At 36.8% G+C, this 23,470-nt stretch overlaps 3 protein-coding genes across 11 annotated transcripts in view; 1 reads left to right on the top strand and 2 right to left on the bottom strand.

The window, feature by feature from the left end:
• TACC2 (transforming acidic coiled-coil containing protein 2) overlaps positions 1–23,470 on the top strand; it is a 302,667-nt gene that overhangs the window by 160,917 nt on the left and 118,280 nt on the right. The gene's annotated exons all lie outside the window — the stretch shown is intronic.
• Positions 11,261–14,802, bottom strand: LOC128640228 (zinc finger BED domain-containing protein 4-like). Its single transcript, XM_053692639.1, has 2 exons — positions 13,531–14,802; positions 11,261–12,429 (listed from the first exon to the last, which is right to left on the bottom strand). Exons 1-2 carry the CDS (start codon positions 14,682–14,684, stop codon positions 11,739–11,741), a joined length of 1,845 nt encoding a protein of 614 aa, XP_053548614.1. The 5' UTR covers positions 14,685–14,802; the 3' UTR covers positions 11,261–11,738.
• On the bottom strand, positions 17,263–22,517 carry LOC128640229 (zinc finger BED domain-containing protein 4-like). The gene is made up of 3 exons (XM_053692640.1): positions 22,333–22,517; positions 19,543–20,712; positions 17,263–18,432 (listed from the first exon to the last, which is right to left on the bottom strand). Exons 2-3 carry the CDS (start codon positions 20,694–20,696, stop codon positions 17,748–17,750), a joined length of 1,839 nt encoding a protein of 612 aa, XP_053548615.1. The 5' UTR covers positions 20,697–20,712; positions 22,333–22,517; the 3' UTR covers positions 17,263–17,747.

The following is a 23,470-nucleotide window of genomic DNA, read 5'->3' as shown; positions in this document are numbered from 1 at the left end:
TTACAGGTAAAAGAGCTGATTTCTTTGGGGCAATGCCCAGCAAAAAGCCCTTTTAAGGGCTATTGGTAGTTTAGTTTAGGCTAGGGGTTTTATTATTTTGGGGGGGCTTTTTTATTTTGATAGGGCTATTAGATCAGGTGTAATTAGTTTAAATATCTTGTAATTTGTTTTTTTATTTTGTGTAATTAAGTGTTTTTTTTTGTAATTTAGGTATTTGTATTTAATTTAGTTAATTGTATTTAATTTAGGTAATTTATTTAATTGTAGTGTAAGGTTAGGTGTTAGTGTAAGACAGGTTAGGTTTTATTTTACAGGTAAATTTGTATTTATTTTAGCTAGGTAGTTAGTAAATAGTTAATAACTATTTAATAACTATTCTACCTAGTTAAAATAAATACAAACTTGCCTGTAAAATAAAAATAAACCCTAAGCTAGCTACAATGTAACTATTAGTTATATTGTAGCTAGTATAGGGTTTATTTTACAGGTAAGTATTTAGTTTTAAATAGGAATTATTTAGTTATTAATAGTAGGTTTTATTTAGATTTATTTTAATTATGTTAGGGTTAGACTTAGGTTTAGGGGTTAATAACTTTAGTATAGTGGGTTAATAATTGTAGGTAGGTGGCGGAGATGCTAGGGGTGGCAGATTAGGGGTTAATATTATATTTAACTAGTGTTTGTGATGCGGGAGTGTGGCGGTTTAGGGGTTAATATGTTTATTATAGTGGCGGCGATGTCCGGAGCGGCAGATTAGGGGTTAATAAGTATAATGTAGGTGTCTGCGATGTCGGGGACGGCAGATTATGGTTAATAAGTGTAAGATTAGGTGTGTTTAGACTCAGGGTTTATGTTAGGGTGTTAGGTGTAAACATAACTTTTGTTTCCCCATAGGAATCAATGGGGCTGCGTTCTGGAGCTTTACGCTGCTTTATTGCAGGTGTTAGACTTTTTTTCAGCCGGTTCTCCCCTGTCTATGGGGAAATCGTGCACGAGCACGTATAACCAGCTCACCGCTGACTTAAGGTATTGGAGTGTGGTATGGAGCTCAATTTTGCTCTACGCTTACTTCTTGTCTTTTAACGCCAGGTTTATGAAAACCTGTAATACCAGCGCTGTAGGTGAGCGGTGACAATAACGTGCAAGTTAGCACCGCACCCCTCTTACCGCAAAACTCGTAATCTGGCCGTAAATCTTACAAGATCTAATTTGATGGCTGCTTCTTTTTCTTGGATAAATTTTGTGTTTTGTTTTTAGTGCTTTAAAAATCACTAGTTACTTATTGTTTGATTCAATAAAACAATGTCAAAATTCTAAAATATCAGAGCATACGTTTACGTCTGTAAATGCAGCTTTTTGTTTGCTTGCAATTACAATATATTGTCTGGCTCCACAGTTTTGTATATTATTTACCTTTCCTGCATGTATAGAAAAAGCCTGGATGGCAGTTCCTGAGTCCCTTGTTTTGTTGAGGCGATTCCAGTTTTTTTTTAGATGCAAATATAAATACTGAGATGAATATGTCAAAATAGGAAGACAAAAAAAAAAAACACGGCATTGGTCATGCATTTCAATTGCTGGTTGACTTTACATTGTATTTTTTAAAAGGGACATTCCAGCCAAAATTTAAATCCACATGGATGCATTTCAGTTTTAAATAGAAGCATTTTTGTAATATACATGCATTAGCAAAAATGCTTCTAATAAAAGATATAGCTGTTTCAAAAGTATGCACTGTGCACCAGCATTTTAAACACAGCTCATAGAGCCTACGGTGCTTGTACCATCTGGTAATGACTCAGTGCTAGATTACTAGTGGAGCGCTATTTAGCGATCCCGCTCAAGCATAAACTGCGTTAGACTGAGGTTTTTTTGCACGTGTTGGGTCGCGCTCGTATTATGAGTTGAAAGTAAGAAGTTTGCGTGCGGGCAAAAACCCAACACGTAAAAAAAAATATCACAAACATGTTAACTAATCCCATAGGCTTCAGTGGAAAAGAAAACTGCAAAAAAGCTAATACCCATACACCATAACCTGACCGCGTATATTCAAGTGCGCTAAACCCGACATGAAATATTAATATTTCATATTCCAATGTACTTCACATAGCAGAATATGTTCTATTTATTTTTAAATATTCATATTTATATACAGTATATACCTATATATCTATTCCTCCCTCTCCCTCTCTCTCTCTCCCCCCCCCTCTCTCTCTCTATATATATATATATATATTCCTCTCCCTCTCTCTCTCTCCCACCCCTCTCTCTCTCTCTCTCTCTATATATATATATATATATATATATATATTCCTCTCCCTCTCCCTCTCTCTCTCTCTCTCTCCCCCCACACTCTCTCTCTCTCTCTCTCTCTCTCTCTCTCTCTATATATATATATATATATATATATATATATATATATATATATATATATATATATATATATATATATATATTATATAATATATAATATATATATATATATATATAATATATAGAAATATATATTTAATAATAAAAGGTACATTACTTTCTATGTGATGAACAAAGAAATGCAAAATATGCGCTTTGCGCTTCTGGTTTCACAATTTAAAGGGACACTCAGGTTCAATTAAATTTTCATCATTCAGATACAGCCTGTAATTTTAAACAACTTTCCAATTTACTTCCATTAAATAAAATGTGCACAGTCTTTTATATTTACACTTTTTGAGTCACCAGATCCTACTGAGCATGTGCAAGAATTCACAGACTATACGTATATGCATTTGTGATTGGCTGATTGCTATCACATGGTACAAGGGGAGTGGAAATATACATAACTTTGAAATTTGTTATAAAAAAAATCTACTACTCATTTGAAGTTCAGACTAAGTGCTATTGCATTGTCTTGTTATCTTGCATTTGTTGATTATACAAATCTAATGTGTTGACTAATCCTTTAAATGTAATGCGATCGGGTTAGCGCACATGAAAACTTAGTAAGGCACTTTATTGAAATATTACATATAACATATTAAAAACTGTCTAATAAGAAATATTTTAAAAAATTATTTTAAAAAGTTATAAGGGCTCAATGATTAATACAAAATTATTAAACATCATATACAAAATATAGATATATGTTTAATATTTTTAATTAATTATTGAGCCCTTATAACTTTTTACTGCAATTTTTTAAAATAATTTTTATTAGACAATGTTAATGAGTGTAACTGTAATTTAAAATGTATTTTTAATTGTTTTTTGTGCAAATTTTTGTCTTGCGTAACAGTTAACCAGAGCTCTGGAGTCGCTCTAACCTGATGCGCATTTAATTAGAATGTGCTCAAGCAAAAGCATTTACTTACAACTTTTAATATGTGTGTTATTTCCAACGTGTCAAAGAGTACTGCAGCAGGATACCCCTTTACACTAGTTTGCGCCATCTCTGCCAATACATCTTTTGTTGCCCTAGTAACTTTGTCTGACCTTCCTTTTACATAGCATATCGCTGCATTACCTGTTAAAGTGAATGTAAATTTTGATGCTAAAGTTTTTAAAAATTTGATTAAAAACAGGGGCACTTTAATTCCTCAAAATTTACATTTCACTCCTGTTGTGAAAAAAAAAATAAAGTTTTAATCTTGACAGCCGCTCCAACTTCCTCCGGTCGTCGCAAGCCATTTCTGATGTCAGAAATGATGGATAGGTCATCCTCCAATCACGGCTCCCCCCCCCCGGGTAATCAGTGTCTGATTCAAAGCCGTGATTGGAGGAAGCCCGATTCCTCATTTTAGACCCAGGAAGAGGCTTTGTGACGAGCGGAGGAAGCTGGAGCAGCTGTCAAGATTAAAAGATAAGTTTTTTTTTACAACAGGAGTGAAATGTAAATTTTGATGAATTAAAGTGCCCCTGTTTTTAATTGAATTTTTAAAAACCGGGCACTTTAGCATCAAAATTTACATTCACTTTAAAGAGGCAGTAAAGCAAAAATTAAACATTCATAGTTTAGCCACAGCATGCAATTTAAAAAAAATTAAATAAATGAACTTCTTGGTATACTTGATAAAGAGTAAACCTAGATGGCAGCAGTGTTTGCAACAATGTAGCAATATTATACAAAAATAGTCAATTCAGGAGTCTGCAATTTTAGGCTGTATCAGGATCATGGTTACCACTCAACAGATGGTTGTGAAATGCAAGTGTTATGCCCCATATGTCTTGTTTCAAATTGCAGTGACTTTTAGCTCCTCCGGCTGTCAGCCCTGGGAAGTCAGTCACTGTGACCCAGCGACTACAGAGAATAACAGCAGGCTGCAAGTTTTGACCCAACTCAGCTAGAAATGAGTGCATTATGTTTGGCAGCAGCTGTCCACTATAGTCTGTAAATTATTTGAAACTTTTGGCTGCCATAGTGAAAGAATTAATATATTTTTATCATATTTAGAAGCCGCACATACAGTCATATTGAAAAATGTCAAATTTGTTTTTCTTAAAGGGACATTAAACACTTTGAGACGGTAATATAAAATGATAAATTGTGTATATAAAAAAACTCTACAATATACTTTCATTATTTTGTCCTCTTTTCCTGTTCTATTCTAAAACTGTGAGCTTTTCAGTTCCTGTTACAAATGAAAGAGCAGAACACTGTTATATTCCACACAGCCATTGGCTGCACACTCTAGTAACCAATTTATAACTGTCCCTAATTGGCCACAGCAGAAAAGGTAACCTAAGTTACAACATGGCAGCTACCATTGTTTTATAGACACTAAAACGTTACACTTATTTTGTCAATATTTAAACAGATCATGAAACTTTAAATAATACATCTACTTGTTATACTCAGACAAATCTTTTATTTGAATACATCATTTTAGCTAGCATTTATTAAGTGTTTAATGTCCCTTTAATAAGTTGAATTCTCTGCACCAATTCACTGGAAATGTTCAGAGTTTGCATTAACTCATAGGGGCTGATTTACTAAACAGTTAATGCTGCTTATTCCGCGTGAGCCTTCAGACTCGCCAGAATCAGGAGTTAAGAAGCAGGGGTCTTAAAGGACCAGTCAACACATTAGATTTGCATAATCAACAAATGCAAGATAACAAGACAATGCAATAGCACTTAGTCTGAACTTCAAATGAGTAGTACATTTCTTTATAACAAATTTCAAAGTTATGTATATTTCCACTCCCCTTATACCATCTGATAGCAATCAGCCAATCACAAATGCATATACGTATAGTCTGTGAATTCTTGCACATGCTCAGTAGGATCTGGTGACTCAAAAATTGTAAATATAAAAGACTGTGCACATTTTTTTTTAATGGAAGTAAATTGGAAAGTTGTTTAAAATTACATGCTGTATCTGAATCATGAACATTTAATTTAACCTGAGTGTCCCTTTAAGACCACTGCTCCTTAACTCGTCCGCCACCTCTGAGGCTGTGGATAGCAATCAGCCCGATCAGATACGATTGGGATGATTGACACCCCCTAATGTGCAGGGGGAGGCATTGCACAAGCATTTCACCAGAAATTTTTGAATACCTGCAGGAGATAATTTTTACCTGTTTCTAATTAGTCGCAGCAAAGCAGAGAAGGTAAATAACACTCAAAAGGGTTTTCAATGGGTATGTCTTTGGACTACAAAACATAGCAAATGTTCCTAACAAAATAGCAGTTTAAAATATCTTTATAACGTTTATTATATATATTCAGATCTCTTTCAATAGATAGCTTAATTTCTGATGCATAGATAGATAGATATAATTTAATGCCTTTTTAAATTTGCAGACATAATTAACCCACATCACTCCAAATGTTGAATTATTTGGTATTTTTATTCTATGGAATATTATAAGCCTGCACATCCTTAAAGGGACAGTCAACACCAGAATTTTTGTTGTTTAAAAAGAAAGATAATCCCTTTATTATCCGTTCCCTAGTTTTGCATAACCAACACAGTTATAATAATACACGTTTTACCTCTGTAATTATCTTGTATCTAAGCTTCTGCTGACTGCCCCCTTATTTCAGTTCTTTTGACAGACATGCAGTTTAGCCAATCAGTGCTCACTCCTAGGTCACTTTACGTGCATGAGCTCAATGTTATCTATATGAAACATGTGAACTAATGCCCTCTAGTGGTCAAAATGTATTCAGATTAGAGGCAGTCTTCAAGGTCTAAGAAATTAGCATATGAACCTCCTAGTTTTAGCTTTCAACTAAGAATACCAAGAGAACAAAGCAAAATTGGTGATAAAAGTAAATTGGGAAGTTGATTAAAATTGCATGCCCTATTTAAAACATGAAAGTTTTTTTTTGGACTTGACCGTCCCTTTAAAGGGATAGTAAAGTCAAAATTAAACTTGATTCAGATAGGGCATTTTAAACAACTTTCTAATTTACTTTTATCATCAAATTTGCTTTGTTCTTTTGATATTCTTAGTTGAAGGCTAATACTAGGTAGGCTCATATGCTAATTTCTAAGCCCTTGAAGGCCGCCTCTAATTTAAATGCATTTGACAGTTTTTTCACAGCTAGAGGGCGTTAGTTCATGTGTTTCATATAGATAACATTGTGCTCATGCTCGTAATGTTATTTAAGAGTCAGCACTAATTGCCTGAAATGCAAGTCTGTCAAAAGATCTGAGATAAGGAGGCAGTCTGCAGAAGCTTAGATACAAGGTAATTACAGAGGTAAAAATATATATTTCTATAACAGTGTTGGTTATGCAAAACTGGGAAATGTCTGGGAAATGTCTTTTTAAACAATAACATTTTTGGTGTTTACTATCCCTTTAATCCTGTAATATTAAATACCCAGTATCAATTAAATCGATTGCTTCTTGTATATAAGTATTATATGTACTGGTGGTAGTAAATACATTTTTAAAAAAGAACTAAGAAATATTAAAGATTAATTTGCCCACCCAGTGGTAAAAGTTTTTTTTGTTTTAATTATTCATGTAACCATTATTCTCATTAATATTTCATTTCCTTTCCAGTTATTAATAGCTCATCTGTTATTTCAGTGTTTATCAGAAGAGAACCCAAATGGCACAAGTACAGAATGTCTATGGAGACAGGCAATAAATAAATCTCACACTGTACGGATACATTATATTGTAATAGGAACACATTTAGCATCTACATAAAGACAAATAACTACAGATTATACATAAATCCCTATTGTGTGTTTGTCTGTAGTTTGTCTAATTAACTACTCAGTAAACACATTACTGTTGCTTTTTTCTTTAATGATGAATGAAATTGTATGAATCTAACAAGTTAGAATCAATACAACATTCGGAAGCTAACAAAGTGCTAATTTAGGGTCATTTTGTTGCCTTTGCTATGGGAATAGGGAGAGGATACGCTATCAATATCTCAGTGGGTGTCTGTAAGTGATACGTGTGCCTATTGTCACAGCTCAGGCTTGAGGATGGATTTGTGTCCTTTTTATGATGAGACATTTAATATATTTCAAAAAGAAATTTACAATGGGAACAGGATACTTTCTTGTTTTATTCTCAAGCTCACAAATAGAACACCCAAGGTTTTTTTAGACAAAGGTAGTTATGTAGAATTGAATCCCTTCTTCTGGTGATGATTATATGAATATACTGCATTGTAGTGAACCACAAGGCAGAGCACTGGAATACATTGTGTGTTGTATACATCATGTAGTATGTGGTAATATACAGATAATTGTGCTACATAGTAAACCATAATGTTAACTACATTTGGATATGTTGTACACTGTATATATCATGGAGTGCATTAAGATATGGAGAGAATTGTTATATGTAGTGAACTGTAATGCAGTGAGGCATCTTGTGCACCGTATAGATCATGCAGTACATAGTAATATGGAGAGAATTGTTATGTGTAGTGAACCATAATGCAGTGAGGCATCTTGTGCACCGTATAGATCATGCAGTACGTAGTAATATAGAGAGAATTGTTATATGTAGTGAACTGTAATGCAGTGAGGCATCTTGTGCACCGTATAGATCATGCAGTACATAGTAATATGGAGAGAATTGTTATGTGTAGTGAACCATAATGCAGTGAGGCATCTTGTGCACCGTATAGATCATGCAGTACGTAGTAATATAGAGAGAATTGTTATGTGTAGTGAACTATAAGCAGTGAGGCATCTTGTGCACCACAAAGGGGACAGATACTTGTTTTGTTCTCAACCCCACAAACAGAACACAGTTTTCAGACAAAGGTAGCTGGAATTGAGCATCCTTTCTTCTGGTGATGATTATATGAGGGATCTTATAATTTCCCATTTCAGAGGGGTGTCTGTGATGCATTTAGTGGTTGCGGAGCAGTATTGTAATGTGAATATTAGGGTACAGAGTTGTGTGCTCTTTGTATCTGCCATGACATGAGATGACATCTGTCTGAGGTGGCTCCACCTCTGTAACAAGACTGTATCTCTATCTAATTAGAGCAGGCTAGACATTAAAGAGTTAAGTGAAAGCCTGCCCCCCTCCCATTCACTGCTTATGCTGCTGATGTTGATACATTCCCCATCACAGCTCCTTTTTCATGGATGCCGTTGCTGTTCCTGATTCCTAACAAGGAGATTGCTCCCATTAAGAAGCTAAGCATTTTTGGGGAGCAGAATTCTTAATAACCTTATGACAGAGAGAAGCATTGCAAATCCTACACTGCTCCCCCTTGCACCCTTTTCTATTGTGCTTTCTGTGAAGAACAGCATCATCTCATGGTGATATACAGCCATTTGCATTGTGTCAGCAGCTGCTGTGAGCTGGAGAGATTTCTCAGGCTCTTCACGGTGTGAAGGAGGTTAGGTCAGACGGAGGAATCTGATGGATCCTGCTCAGCACAGGGAATGATTGTCACTGGCTACATTGTGTGAGCTAAGGTGCTCTGTCTGCCATCACTGATCTCTGTGACATTTGATTGTGGCAGGGATAAGGTCTGGCTGACATTAACCCCTCATCTACCCTCTGTCTCCCCCTTGAGCTGGATATTAGTGCTGCCAGAGTTGGACGGTTCTCCACTGCACTGCAGAGTCCTGTGCTCACTGTGGGCCAGGCTGGGAGGCTGTGAGCCGACCTGCAGCCTGCTGAGGATGGGAGGAACTGAGTCAGCATTGCAGCAGGGACAGGCCACAAGCCTGGCAAGGGAGCCCTCCGAAAATATGTGAGTAATCCCCTCTTTGGTGCTCAGTCTTAAATCTCATTACGTTAAACTTGCTATAAATTCTTCACCTTACTGTGCAGGGACAGAGATGTACCACTAAAGGCAGCATCTCTAATGACATTAACCACCAAACTGCTGGAACTGTCATTTTATTAGCATCTTGTTTGCAACATAATTCTAGTAACCAGGTGATAAATCTCCAAAACACTGATTCTCAACCTGTGGTATCTAATACACTGTAACATATAGAGCACTGCATATCTAGTGTAATGTTTCATGATATGTGATGTTTAGCACACAGCATGTATATAATATGTTATATTGTAGAGCACTGTGTGTTGTATACATCATGTAGTATGTGGCAATATACAGAGAATTGTGCTACGTAGTAAACCATAATGTTCACTACATTGCGATATCTTTTACGCTGTATATATCATGCAGTGCATAGTAATATGGTGCGAACTGTTATATGTAGTGAGCCGTAATGTAGTGCAGTGAGGAATATTGTTCACAGTATATGTTATGTAGTGCACAGTAATATACAGACTATTGTGATATGTAGTGGATTATAACAGTGCGCTGTTATATCTTGTAAACTGTATATGTCATGTAGTGCACAGTAAAATACAGAACATTGTGATATGTAGTGAAGCATAACATAGTGCGCTGTGATATCTTGTGCGCTGTATACGTCATGTAGTGCGCAGTAATATACAGACCATTGTAATATGAAGTGAAACATAACATAGTGCGCCGTGATATCTTGTGCGCTGTATACGTCATGTAGTGCGCAGTAATATACAGAGCATTGTGATATGTAGTGAAACATAACATAGTGCGCTGTATACGTTGTGTAGTGCACAGTAATATACAGACCATTGTAATATGAAGTGAAACATAACATAGTGCGCTGTGATATCTTGTGCGCTGTATACGTCATGTAGTGCGCAGTAATATACAGAGCATTGTGATATGTAGTGAAACATAACATAGTGCGCTGTATACGTTGTGTAGTGCACAGGAATATACAGAGCATTGTGATATGTAGTGAAACATAACATAGTGCGCTGTGATATCTTGTGCGCTGTATACGTCATGTAGTGCACAGTAATATACAGAGCATTGTGATATGTAGTGCAGTGATTTTTAACCTTTTTTTTTGCCGGGGCACACTTTTTTACATTAAAAAATCCTGTGGCACACCACCATCCCAAAATTTTAAAAAAATCACACATTGTAGCCTAATACAGCATATATATATACACATACACACAAACACACACATACTGTATGTATTGTGCTGTTATGCCATGCCTCCTACAAACTACCCCTGCACTGGGAGTAAAAAACAAGCAAAGTTTAAAAAATATGTCACACTGTTGTCAGTCTGCCGTGGCACACCTGAGGATCTCTCACGGCACACTAGTGTGCCACGGCACACTGGTTGAAAAACACTGATGTAGTGAACCATAACATAGTGCGCTGTATACGTTGTGTAGTGCACAGGAATATACAGGCCATTGTAATATGTAGTGAACCATAACATAGTGCGCTGTATACGTTGTGTAGTGCACAGTAATATACAGAGCATTGTGATATGGAGTTCCACCTCAATTTAACCTTTGCCCCTCAGTCTCTATGAAGAGTGCATCATGTTGTAATTACTAGGGCAGTGCATAAATTTAATCAGGATTTTGTTACATCGTACCTTATCACATGTATGGTAAAACATTATACTGTATATTGTTTCTATACAAAGATGTAATTTATCTATGTGCATTTAAATTTTGACTGGAATGTCCAACCCCAAATATTGCTGTTTAGTTCTGTGATACACTCATAAACACGGCATACATATTACTGTGACTGTGTCTTATTGCTGTGCAGCTCTGTGATATACACATTGCATTACTGTGGAATACATTGGCACAATACAAAAATGAATTATTTTTTTTACCCTGATAGTGAAATGGCTAACTGCCCCTCCCCCCCCCCCCCCCCCCCCCCCCCCAGATTTTGTTTGGTTCCTACACCCATGACCTATATAGTCAGTGATGTTGATAATGACACTGTTACAAACCGGGTTTGGTTTAAAAATAAACAATGCTTTAATAAAATGGTATCAACGTATTATAAACAACATAAATAATTTTAACAAGAAAAAAATAGCACTAACATATTTACCTAACTTAAACAATACTTTCTATTCTATCTTGATACAACAATGCCATTTTAAACAACTTTCCAATTTACTTCTGTTATGTAATGTGTTTTGTTCTCTAGGTATCCTTTGTTAGATAGCATACCTAGGTAGGCTCAAGAGCTGCTGATTGGTGGTTGCACATATATGCCTCATGTCATTGGCTCTCTCATTTGCATTGCTGTTTTTTTCAACAAAGGATACCAAGAGAATGAAGCAAATTAGATAACAGAAGTAAAGGTGTTTAAAATTGTATTCTCTATCTGAAAAATAACATTTTTGGGTTTCATCAATAATGTCCCTTTAACAAACAAGGGAGATAAAGAAAACCTAAATAAACAGAAGAAAGTATTTGCCCCTCTCTATGTTGATTTTTCTTCAGGAGTGGTGATATTTGCATTTAGAAATACGAGCTGTCTAACTTTATTTGGACTCAGCCTGTTCCTCCTTTCTGAAAAGTTCTGCCCTGCTTTTGAAAAAATCCTCTCTGCAGGAGCAGAGGTAGCTACAATGCAAAGTCTCCTTCTCATAATAGCCGTTAGCCCTTCATAGATGCTCTCTCTTGCTTTCCACCAGACCAATGGGTCTTCAGACCTTGGAACCAGGGGGTCGGCAAGATAGCCTCTCATTTCTGACATTGCAGTGGAAGTAGGGTTGCAGAGGGTGACTGCATCAGCCACTCTCTCATCAAAGTCCTCCCAGAAAGAAGACTGCTCTGATGGAGTAGAGGCTGGGGCATCTGCAGTGCCAGCTTGAGGTTGATGCCCATGGGTACCGGTCGCAAGTCTTGCAGCAGCTGTAGTGATACTTGTGGCTGCTTCATCTGATGCTGTTGTATCGTGGAAAGCCCTTTGCTTAAACCTAGGGTCCAGGAGGGTTGCCTCAGCCAGCAGACGGCAGTGTTCGATTTGGTGGAAGTGGTTTTGCATTTGTTCTTTAAATTCCTCCAGCATTGCAATAACTGGGACATGAGTGGACCAAGCTCCCCGTGATCTTAGAACAACTTTTTGCAATCCCCTTGCCATTAAAATGACCTTTGATGCAGTTACATATCTGTTATAATGAGAAAGAGATGACACAGCTTACTAAATGCAACATTACAATCAGACCTACTGTAGACCAAATGTATAAAGTATTGTTTAATAATACATATGGCTTCAACTATGACAAAATAATACTTTAAAGTGCAAATTAAACTTTCATGATTCAGATAGTACATGTAATTTTAAACAACTTTTCAAGTCACTTTTATAATCAAATTTGCTTTGTTCTTTTGGTATTCTTTGTTGAAAGCTAAACCTAGGTATGTATGCTCATATGCTAATTTCTAAGCACTTGAAGGCCCCTCTTATTTCACTGTCTGGCTGTGAATAGCTAATAAAATGCACTGCTTTTTCATGTGGCCATATAGATGACATTATGCGCACTCCTGTGGAGTTATTCATGAATCAGCAGAACTCATTGGCAGAAAGAAAAGTTTGTAAATAGCACTAAGATAAGTAACTGGGGGAATGGGTAATAAAGGGATTATCTATTGTTTTAAACAATAATCATTTTCAAGTAGACTGTCCTTTTACAATTTTGCACAAGCTTAAATGGACAGTCTACAATAGAATTGTTATTGTTTTAAAAGATAGATAATCCCTTTATTACCCATTCTCCAGTTTTGCATAACCAACACTGTTATATTAATACACTTTTTACCTCTGTGGTTACCTTGTATCTAAGCATCTTCTAAATAAAAAGTAATGTGATTCAAATATAACAGGCAATTTTAAGCAACTTTCTAATTGACTCCTATTATAAATGCTTCTTTGTTCTCTTGGTATCTTAATTTGAAAATCAGGAATATAAGCTTAGGAGCCAGCAAATATTTGGTTCAGCACCTGGTGGTAGCTCTTGCTAATTGGTGGCTAAATGTAGCCACCAATCAGCAAGTGCTACCCATGGTGCTGAACAAAAATAAATGGGCTGGCTCCTAAGCTTACACTCCTGATTTTTCAAATAAATATACCAAGATAATGAAAACAAATTTATATTAGGAATAAATGAGAAAGTTGCTTAAAATTTCATGCTCTATCTTAATCATCAAAGAAAAAATGTGGGTTTACTATCCCTTTAAATAGTTATATGGTATATTAAATTCATACAAACCTGTCTGCGCTGATTTCAACAGTAACCTCTTCAAAGGGCTTCAGTATTTCACAGGTTTCTTTGATTATGTCCCACTCATCAAGTGTCAGGGTTGCAAGGCTGGGGTTGACCAAGGCAAGTATGTCAATGATGGCTTCTTTCTGATCCCAAAATCTTTTCAGCATGTAATATGTAGAATTCCACCTTGTTACAACGTCTTGCTTTAGCGTCAGTTCTTCAAAGCCCATTTGTCTTTGTGTGGCTTTTAGTCTTTCAGTTGCAACAGTGCTTGTGTTGACATATTGTACAACACTCCTCACCTTTGTCACTGTCTCCTGAATATGTTTTAAGCTTTCCATCACGATTAAGTTTAATGAATGGGCAAAGCAGGCCACGTGCTTCCATCCAGCCTGCCGGATAGCTGCTTGTATATTACTTGCATTGTCAGAGACACAAGCAACAACTTTGTTTGTGATGCCCCACTCTTCACAAATGTTTTTAAGTTCATTTGCCAAGTTGTCTGTAACTGAAAAGCAGTCCAGCAGAGATGATACAAGTTTAAAATTATCATCTATATAATGACAAGTGACTGCCATAAAACTAGTATTTGTCTGTGATGTCCAGCAGTCAGTTGTCAGACACACAGCAGAGGCATTGCTTACTTTCACCATCAGTTCTGCCTTAATTCTGTCATACAGCTGTGGCAATACAATTGCTGATAGTGTCTTTCTATTTGGGAAAATGTACGATGGATCAATGGCCTTTAGGAAATTCCTAAATCCCTTGTCACTAACAATTGAAAAAGGTTGTAAATCTAGAGCAATCATTTTAGTTAACTCCTCATCTATGTTTCTCTGACTCTTGGGGCGAATTGGTGGTCTCACATTTTTCCTAGGCCTTTTTACAACGATGCCCCTTCTAGATGTGGTAGATGCTTCAGTTTTAGGGGACGGGGTGCTGATGATGGTTGTTGCTTGTATGGTTTCTGCTAAATCCTCTTGTCCAACTTGCATAAGCAATGCAGTAGGATGTTTGTTTTGCAGATGTCGTCTGAAATTTGAAGTTGTTCCTCCTTGGCCTGACAATATATTGTTGCAGAGCTTGCATTTTGCCTTCTGTGGACCAAACTCATCAAAATGAATCCAGATACTGCTTCTTTTTCTTTTTGAAGCCATCCTTACTACTAAATTGCTATAGTTATAGGCAAACAAGCAATATTATTATTAGTATTGTCCAGTTCCTGAACGAATCGTTCTTTTGAACTGGTTCTTTTCACTGAACTGTATGAATCAGCTCACCAGACGGAACTGATTCGTTTCAAACAGTTCACTTCCTGAGTCTGCTGCAGCACTGGTAACATGATCCTGAGCTCTGCTAACTCCTCCTTTGCAATGAATCACACAGCAGAATCATTCTCACTCTAGGATCATATTACCAGTGCTGTTGAATCAGTGAGCTGTTAACGAACTCTTTTGCAATGAATTGTTCAGTTAACAGTTCACGGATTCAAATATGTCACAGCAGTCCTCAATAGATTCCTGCCTTCAAGGTGAGCAGAGGGCTTGAGGTGGTCTTTAGGGGGTACACAATGGATATTCCTTTATTTCTGAATAAATATATATGTATATGCCCACCCCAAACAGGATTCAGTATCCCATGTTTTTTTTTTATATTTGTCGCTCTTCCTCTTATCTGTGAAGCTATATAATCTCTATATCTAAGCTAACTTTTACTTAGCAACAGCTACAAATATATATATATATATTTGTAGCTGTTGCTAAGTAAAAGTTAGCTTAGATATAGAGATTATATAGCTTGTAGTCCCAGGACACAGGATTCAGGAGTCAGACTGCCACAGTCAGTGACTCATGATTCAGGAATGAATCAAGAGGAATGGATCAGCAATCGGAGCGTCTGTAAAGCCAGGAAATCTGCAGCTCTGCCTCGTGTTCAGTAGGTGAACTGATGAATCGGTTCTGTTAATCGAACCGTCTGAAATTAACCGATTCATCCAGAAGAATCTAACATACATACATAGTGCATAGTAACATGGTCTATTTCAGTTTATTAGAAGGACACTTTTATAAGTGTTTAATACATTTGAAGCAAGTTTATTCCATCAAAAAAGCTTTTTTCACATAACTCTTAACTTCTTAAAGGGACATTATACACTCATTTTTTCTTTGCATAAATGTTTTGTACATGATCTTTTTATTATAGCCCATAAAGTTTTTTTTTTGTGTTTTTTTTAAATGTATAGTTTTGCTTATTTTTTAATAACATTGCTCTGATTTTCAGACTCCTAACCAAGCTCCAAAGTTTTATTTGAATACCGTCAGCTACCTTCTCCAGCTTGCTCCTGTTTGTGTAAAGGGTCTTTTCATATGCAAAAGAAGGGGGAGGGGGGGGGAGTGTCTTATTTGCCACTTGCAGTGGGCTTTCCAGCTGCCTTTTCAAAAGGAGCCAAACTGACAGCTTCTAAGTAAGTTTTTAAACAGTTTTATACTGGAGTTTTATATCAGTATCTGTGCATCTTATTCTTTATAGTAGTGTCTATTACATGCAGTTATATGAAAAGGAGTGTATACTGTCCCTTTAACGGGTTCTAGTTGTGTAATACTGCGAATCTCTTAGTGAGACATACAGAAATAGTGCCTTACCACTGTTAGCGAGACCTGCACTGTAACAGACCTGAAACCCTCTTGCAACAGGCAACATACATAGTTAAGAAATTTAAAAACAGTTTAAAATGTAACTCAAATCACAGTTCTTGCTTATGTCTTGAGCACTATATGTTGTAACATAGTTCCACATATTGCTGCAAAAACAGTATAGCGCTTAAGACACGTTCACGCTCCAAAGCCTACTCCAGCATGATCTCATGGAAAGGGGATACATTTCAACAAAGGATACCAAGAGATAGAAGTAACCAATAACACAAGTAAATTAGAAAGTTATTTTAAAATTGCATGATTTATCTGAATAATGCGAGCGTAATTCTGAGTTCCACCTCCATTTAACCTTAGCCCCTCAGTCTCTATGAAGAGTGCATCATGTTGTAATTACTAGGGCAGTGCATAAATTTAATCAGGATTTTGTTACATCGTACCTTATCACATGTATGGTAAAACATTATACTGTACATCTGTATTTATTTCTATGTCTTGATACCTATGTACTCCTTGCATTGCAATGAATCATTCAGTTACAATATACTTTTTATTATTTTATTAAAAGATAGATAATCCCTTTTATTACCCATTCCCTAGTTCTGCGTAGTGTCTACATACTCCTCACCATATATTAACCCTAAGGACCCCTGTTAACCCTAACTGCCCCTAAATTAAAGGGACATTCCAGCCAGTAATGAAATCCACATGGATGCATTTCAGTTTTGATTAGAAGCATTTTTGTATTATACATGTATTGTTTCTATACAAAGATGTAATTTATCTATGTGCATTTAAATTTTGACTGGAATGTCCAACCCCAAATATTGCTGTGTAGTTCTGTGATACACTCATAAACACGGCATACATATTACTGTGACTGTGTCTTATTGCTGTGCAGCTCTGCGATACACACATTGCATTACTGTGGAATACATTGGCACAATACAAAAATGAAATAATTTTTTTTTACCCTGATAGTGAAATGGCTAACTGCCCCTCCCCCCCCCCAGATTTTGTTTGGTTCCTACACCCATGACGAATATAGTCAGTGATGTTGATAATGACACTGATACAAACCAGGTTTGGTTTAAAAATAAACAATGCTTTAATAAAATGGTATCAATGTATTATAAAGAACATAAATAATTTTAATAACAAGAAAAAAATAGCACTTACATATTTACCTAACTTAAACAATACTTTCTATTCTATCTTGATACAACAATGCCATTTTAAACAACTTTCCAATTTACTTCTGTTATGTAATGTGTTTTGTTCTCTATGTATCCTTTGTTAGATAGCATATCTAGGTAGGCTCAAGAGCTGCTGATTGGTGGTTGCACATATATGCCTCATGTCATTGGCTCTCATTTGCATTGCTGTTTTTTTTCAACAAAGGATACCAAGAGAATGAAGCAAATTAGATAACAGAAGTAAAGGTGTTTAAAATTGTATTCTCTATCTGAATCATTAAATAACATTTTTGGGTTTCATCAATAATGTCCCTTTAACAAACAAGGGAGATAAAGAAAACCTAAATAAACAGAAGAAAGTATTTGCCCCTCTCTATGTTGATTTTTCTTCAGGAGTGGTGATATTTGCATTTAGAAATACGAGCTGTCTAACTTTATTTGGACTCAGCCTGTTCCTCCTTTCTGAAAAGTTCTGCCCTGCTTTTGAAAAAATCCTCTCTGCAGGAGCAGAGGTAGCTACAATGCAAAGTCTCCTTCTCATAATAGCCGTTAGCCCTTCATAGATGCTCTCTCTTGCTTTCCACCAGACCAATGGGTCTTCAGACCTTGGTACCAGGGGGTCGGCAAGATAGCCTCTCATTTCTGACATTGCAGTGGAAGTAGGGTTGCAGAGGGTGACTGCATCAGCCACTCTCTCATCAAAGTCCTCCCAGAAAGAAGACTGCTCTGATGGAGTAGAGGCTGGGGCATCTGCAGGGCGAGGTTGATGCCCATGGGTACCGGTCGCAAGTCTTGCAGCAGCTGTAGTGATACTTTTGGCTGCTTCATCTGATGCTGTTGTATCGTGGAAAGCCCTTTGCTTAAACCTAGGGTCCAGGAGGGTTGCCTCAGCTAGCAGACGGAAGTGTTCGATTTGGTGGAAGTGGTTTTGCATTTGTTCTTTAAATTCCTCCAGCATTGCAATAACTGGGACATGAGTGGACCAAGCTCCCCGTGATCTTAGAACGGCTTTTTGCAATCCCCTTGCCATTAAAATGACCTTTGATGCAGTTACATATCTGTTATAATGAGAAAGAGATGACACAGCTTACTAAATTTAACATTACAATCAGACCTACTGTAGACCAAATGTATAAAGTATTGTTTATGACAAAAAATAAAGTAATAATACATATGGCTTTAACTATGCCAAAATAATACTTTAAAGTGCAAATTAAGCTTTCATGATTCAGATAGTACATGTAATTTTAAACAACTTTCCAAGTCACTTTTATAATCAAATTTGCTTTGTTCTCTTGGTATTCTTTGTTGAAAGCTAAACCTAGGTATGCTCATATGCTAATTTCTAAGCCCTTGAAGGCCCCCTCATATTTCACTGTCTGGCTGTGAATAGCTAATAAAATGCACTGCTTTTTCATGTGGCCATATAGATGACATTATGCGCACTCCTGTGCGTTATTCATGAATCAGCAGAACTCATTGGCAGAAATGCAAGTTTGTAAACAGCACTAAGATAAGTAACTGGGGGAATGGGTAATAAAGGGATTATCTATCTTTTTAAACAATAATCATTTTCAAGTAGACTGTCCTTTTACAATTTTGCACAAGCTTAAAGGGACAGTCTACAATAGAATTGTTATTGTTTTAAAAGATAGATAATCCCTTTATTACCCATTCTCCAGTTTTGCACAACCAACACAGTTATATTAATGTACTTTTTACCTCTGTGATTACCTTGTATCTAAGCATCTTCTAAATAAAAAGCAATGTGATTCAGATATAACAGGCAACAACTTTCTAATTTACTCCTATTATAAATGCTTCTTTGTTCTCGTGGTATCTTAATTGGAAAATCAGGAATATAAGCTTATTAGCCAGCAAAATTTTGGTTCAGCAGCTGGGGGTAGCTCTTGCTAATTGGTGGCTAAATGTATCCACCAATCAGCTAGTGCTACCCAGGGTGCTGAACAAAAATAAATGGGCTGGCTCCTAAGCTTACACTCCTGATCTTTCAAATAAAAAAAGATACCAAGAGAATGAAGACAAATTTATAATAGGAATAAATGAGAAAGTTGCTTAAAATTTCATGCTCTATCTGAATCATGGAAAAAAAATGTGGGTTTACTATCCCTTTAAATGATTATATGGTACATTAAATTCATACAAACCTGTCTGCGCTGATTTCAACAGTAACCTCTTCAAAGGGCTTCAGTATTTCACAGGTTTCTTTGATTATGTCCCACTCATCAAGTGTCAGGGTTGCAAGGCTGGGGTTGACCAAGGCAAGTATGTCAATGATGGGTTCTTTCTGCTCCCAAAATCTTTTCAGCATGTAATATGTAGAATTCCACCTTGTTACAACGTCTTGCTTTAGCGTCAGTTCTTCAAAGCCCATTTGTCTTTGTGTGGCTTTTAGTCTTTCAGTTGCAACAGTGCTTGTGTTGACATATTGTACAACACTCCTCACCTTTGTCACCGTCTCCTGAATATGTTTTAAGCTTTCCATCACGATTAAGTTTAATGAATGGGCAAAGCAGGCCACGTGCTTCCATCCAGCCTGCCGTATAGCTGCTTGTATATTACTTGCATTGTCAGAGACACAAGCAACAACTTTGTTTGTGATGCCCCACTCTTCACAAATGTTTTTAAGTTCATTTGCCAAGTTGTCTGTAACTGAAAAGCAGTCCAGCAGAGATGATACAAGTTTAAAATTATCATCTATATAATGACAAGTGACTGCCATAAAACTAGTATTTGTCTGTGATGTCCAGCAGTCAGTTGTCAGACACACAGCAGAGGCATTGCTTACTTTCACCATCAGTTCTGCCTTAATTCTGTCATACAGCTGTGGCAATACAATTGCTGATAGTGTCTTTCTATTTGGGAAAATGTACGATGGATCAATGGCTTTTAGGAAATTCCTAAATCCCTTGTCATTAACAATTGAAAAAGGTTGTAAATCTAGAGCAATCATTTTAGTTAACTCCTCATCTATGTTTCTCTCTCTCTTGGGGCGAATTGGTGGTCTCACATTTTTCCTAGGCCTTTTTACAACGATGCCCCTTCTAGATGTGGTAGATGCTTCAGTTTTAGGGGACGGGGTGCTGATGATGGTTGTTGCTTGTATGGTTTCTGCTAAATCCTCTTGTCCAACTTGCATAAGCAATGCAGTAGGATGTTTGTTTTGCAGATGTCGTCTGAAATTTGAAGTTGTTCCTCCTTGGCCTGACAAAATATTGTTGCAAAGCTTGCATTTTGCCTTCTGTGGACCAACCTCAACAAAATGAATCCAGATACTGCTTCTTCTTTTTCTTGAAGCCATCCTTACTACTAAATTGCTATAGTTAGAGGCAAACCAGCAATTTTATTATTAGTATTGGAATGGTCAATGGGGAGGAGCTGTTTAACAAAATCTAATGGTATCATGGCAGGGGTCAATCAGAGGGGATAGGGAAGTGACCATGGTCTTCTGCCTGCCGACCGTGACATCACCACTAGTTGTTGTCAGGCTAGGGTGACCATATTGCCGCTTTAAAAAAGGGACACATATAAAAAATATATATATGTCAGGGCTTTTTCCAGGGCTGTTTAAAGAAATGTTCTGTATAAGAACCCTGACATATGTATTTTTCATATGTGTCCCTTTTTAAAGCGGCAATATGGTCACCCTATGTCAGGCAGAACTTAAGGACCAGTCAGCACAGTTGATTTGCATAATCAACAAATGTATGATAAAAAGACAATGCAATAGCACTTAGTCTGAACTTCAAATGAGTAGTAGATTTTTTTTCTGACAATTTTAAAAGTTATGTCTTTTTCTACTCCCCCTGTACCATGTGACAGTCATCAGCCAATCACAAATGCATACACGTACACACTTATTCTTGCGCATGCTCAGTAGTTGCTGGTGACTCAAAAAGTTTAAATATAAAAAGACTGTGCACATTTAGTTAATGGAAGTAAATTGGAAAGTTGTTTAAAATTGCTGAATAATGATAGTTTAATTTTGATTGAGTGTCCCTTTCGTTATACATGACACCTGCTTGGTAAAAACTACAACTTTGTCTATTACTTTAAGCCATACAATTGTATGCCTTTCCCTTCCCAGTGCTTGTTATTTACAACAGTGCCTGAAGCACTCAGTCTCAAGCTTATATTTATTTTTGAACCATACAGAGCGTGGGGCTGTTAAAACAAAATCTACTTCTCGTTTGCAGTTCAGACTAAGTGCTATTGCATTGTCTTATCATGCATTTGTTGATTATGCAAATCTACTGTATTGACTGGTCCTTTAAAGGGCCAGTATACACACACAAAAATGTGGGCTAATTTAATAAAACTCTTGATGTATACAAAGCATTATTTGTTTTACTTCTAAAGAGTTAGAATGGGGAAGAAACTTGCAGTGTTTTTACTGCACATGGAGACAATCATCCTACACACTACTTGAAAGAGAGAGAGAGAAAGAGAGAGAGAGAGAAAGAGAGAAAGAGAGAGAGAAAGAGAGAAAAAGAGAGAAAAAGAGAGAGAAAGAGAGAAAAAGAGAGAGAAAGAGAGAGAGAGAGAGAGAGAGAGAGAAAGAGAGAGAGAAAGAGAGAGAGAGAAAGAGAGAGAGAAAGAGAGAGAGAAAGAGAGAGAGAGAGAGAGAGAGAGAGAGAGAGAGAGAGAGAGAGAGAGAGAGAGAGAGAGAAAAAGAGAGAGAAAAAGAGAGAGAAAAAGAGAGAGAAAAAGAGAGAGAGAAAGAGAGAGAAAAAGAGAGAGAGAAAGAGAGAGAGAGAAAGAGAGAGAAAAAGAGAGATTTTTAACTGATAAAACTAGTCAATGCACAGCTAATAATGTGGGTTACTAGTAAATATCTAAAACAGTAGAATATGTTATGAACACTAAATGAGTTTAGGGGGTTGCTCTATACAAACTTTAGAAACGATGCAAAGATAAACAGTAGCCAGTAAACTCACAGCTAATTCTCCTCTCTGCCTTCTGTTGTGTCTCTGCAAGAATTCGATCCCCCTTCCTCCCTCCCGGTTCAGCAGTGGTAGAGGTTCCTCCGGTGTCAGGACAACATAGTTAAAGGACCAGTCAACACAGTAGATTTGCATAAGATAACAAGACAATGCAATAGCACTTAGTCTGAAGTACTTGAAATGAGTGTTAGATTTTTTTCTGACAATTTTAAAAATGTCTTTTTCCACTCCCCCTGTACCATGTGACCGCCATCAGCCATTCACAAATGCATTCACGTACCATGTGACAGCCATCAGCCATTCACACACTTATTCTTGCACATGTTCAGTAGGAGCTGGTGACTCAAAACGTTTAAATATAAAAAGACTGAACATTTTGTTATTGGAAGTAAATTGGAAAGTTGTTTAAAATGGCATGCTCTATTTGAATAATGAAAGTTTAATTTTGATTGAGTGCTGTGGTAACCGGGAGGGGGGAAGGAGGGGGGTGGAATTCCTGCAGAAATACAACAGAAGGCAGACCACGCAGAGATACAGAGAAGCAGTTAAACTCACAGCTTATTCTCCTCACTGCCTTCCGTTGTGTCTCTGCAGGAATTCCAACCCTCTCCCAGTTCAGCAGTGTTAGAGCCTCGGTGAAGTCAGTGAAACTTTACAAACAAAATGTCAAACGATTGGCTGCATTGTGCTCATGTCAGCTCAGCTGCTGACAACAAACGGACAAAGAATAAAAATGTTTACATATTTAAAAAAAATATGCAACAGCCTGTACATTGCTATAAAATAATAACACGGCTCACAGATAGAGCTTCCGGAAAGTTACATGGTTAGCTGCTCCAGCATGGGGGCTGGCTGTAAGGACAATAGGGAGAGAGGAGAAAAGTCTTGCTTTGTAGCTAGTGTGTTCTACAAACGTATCCTTAGGTAGTGAAACTTTATCATCAATTTTAGAAGCTTTAGCAGCAAAATTGCTAATACATGCCAATAGGGTTGCCAGGTGTCCGGTATTACACCGGACTGTCCGGTATTTCAGGCTACTGCCCGGTAATTTTATTTTAAAAAAAACGGACATAGCCTTAGGTAGTTTGCTTTTAATTTTTTTTGTTTATTTTTTTGCTTATGAACTTTTTAC

This window comes from Bombina bombina, chromosome 9, assembly GCF_027579735.1.
Source record: "Bombina bombina isolate aBomBom1 chromosome 9, aBomBom1.pri, whole genome shotgun sequence".
Taxonomy (NCBI): domain Eukaryota; kingdom Metazoa; phylum Chordata; class Amphibia; order Anura; family Bombinatoridae; genus Bombina; species Bombina bombina.
This window is presented reverse-complemented; position numbering and strand designations above follow the sequence as displayed.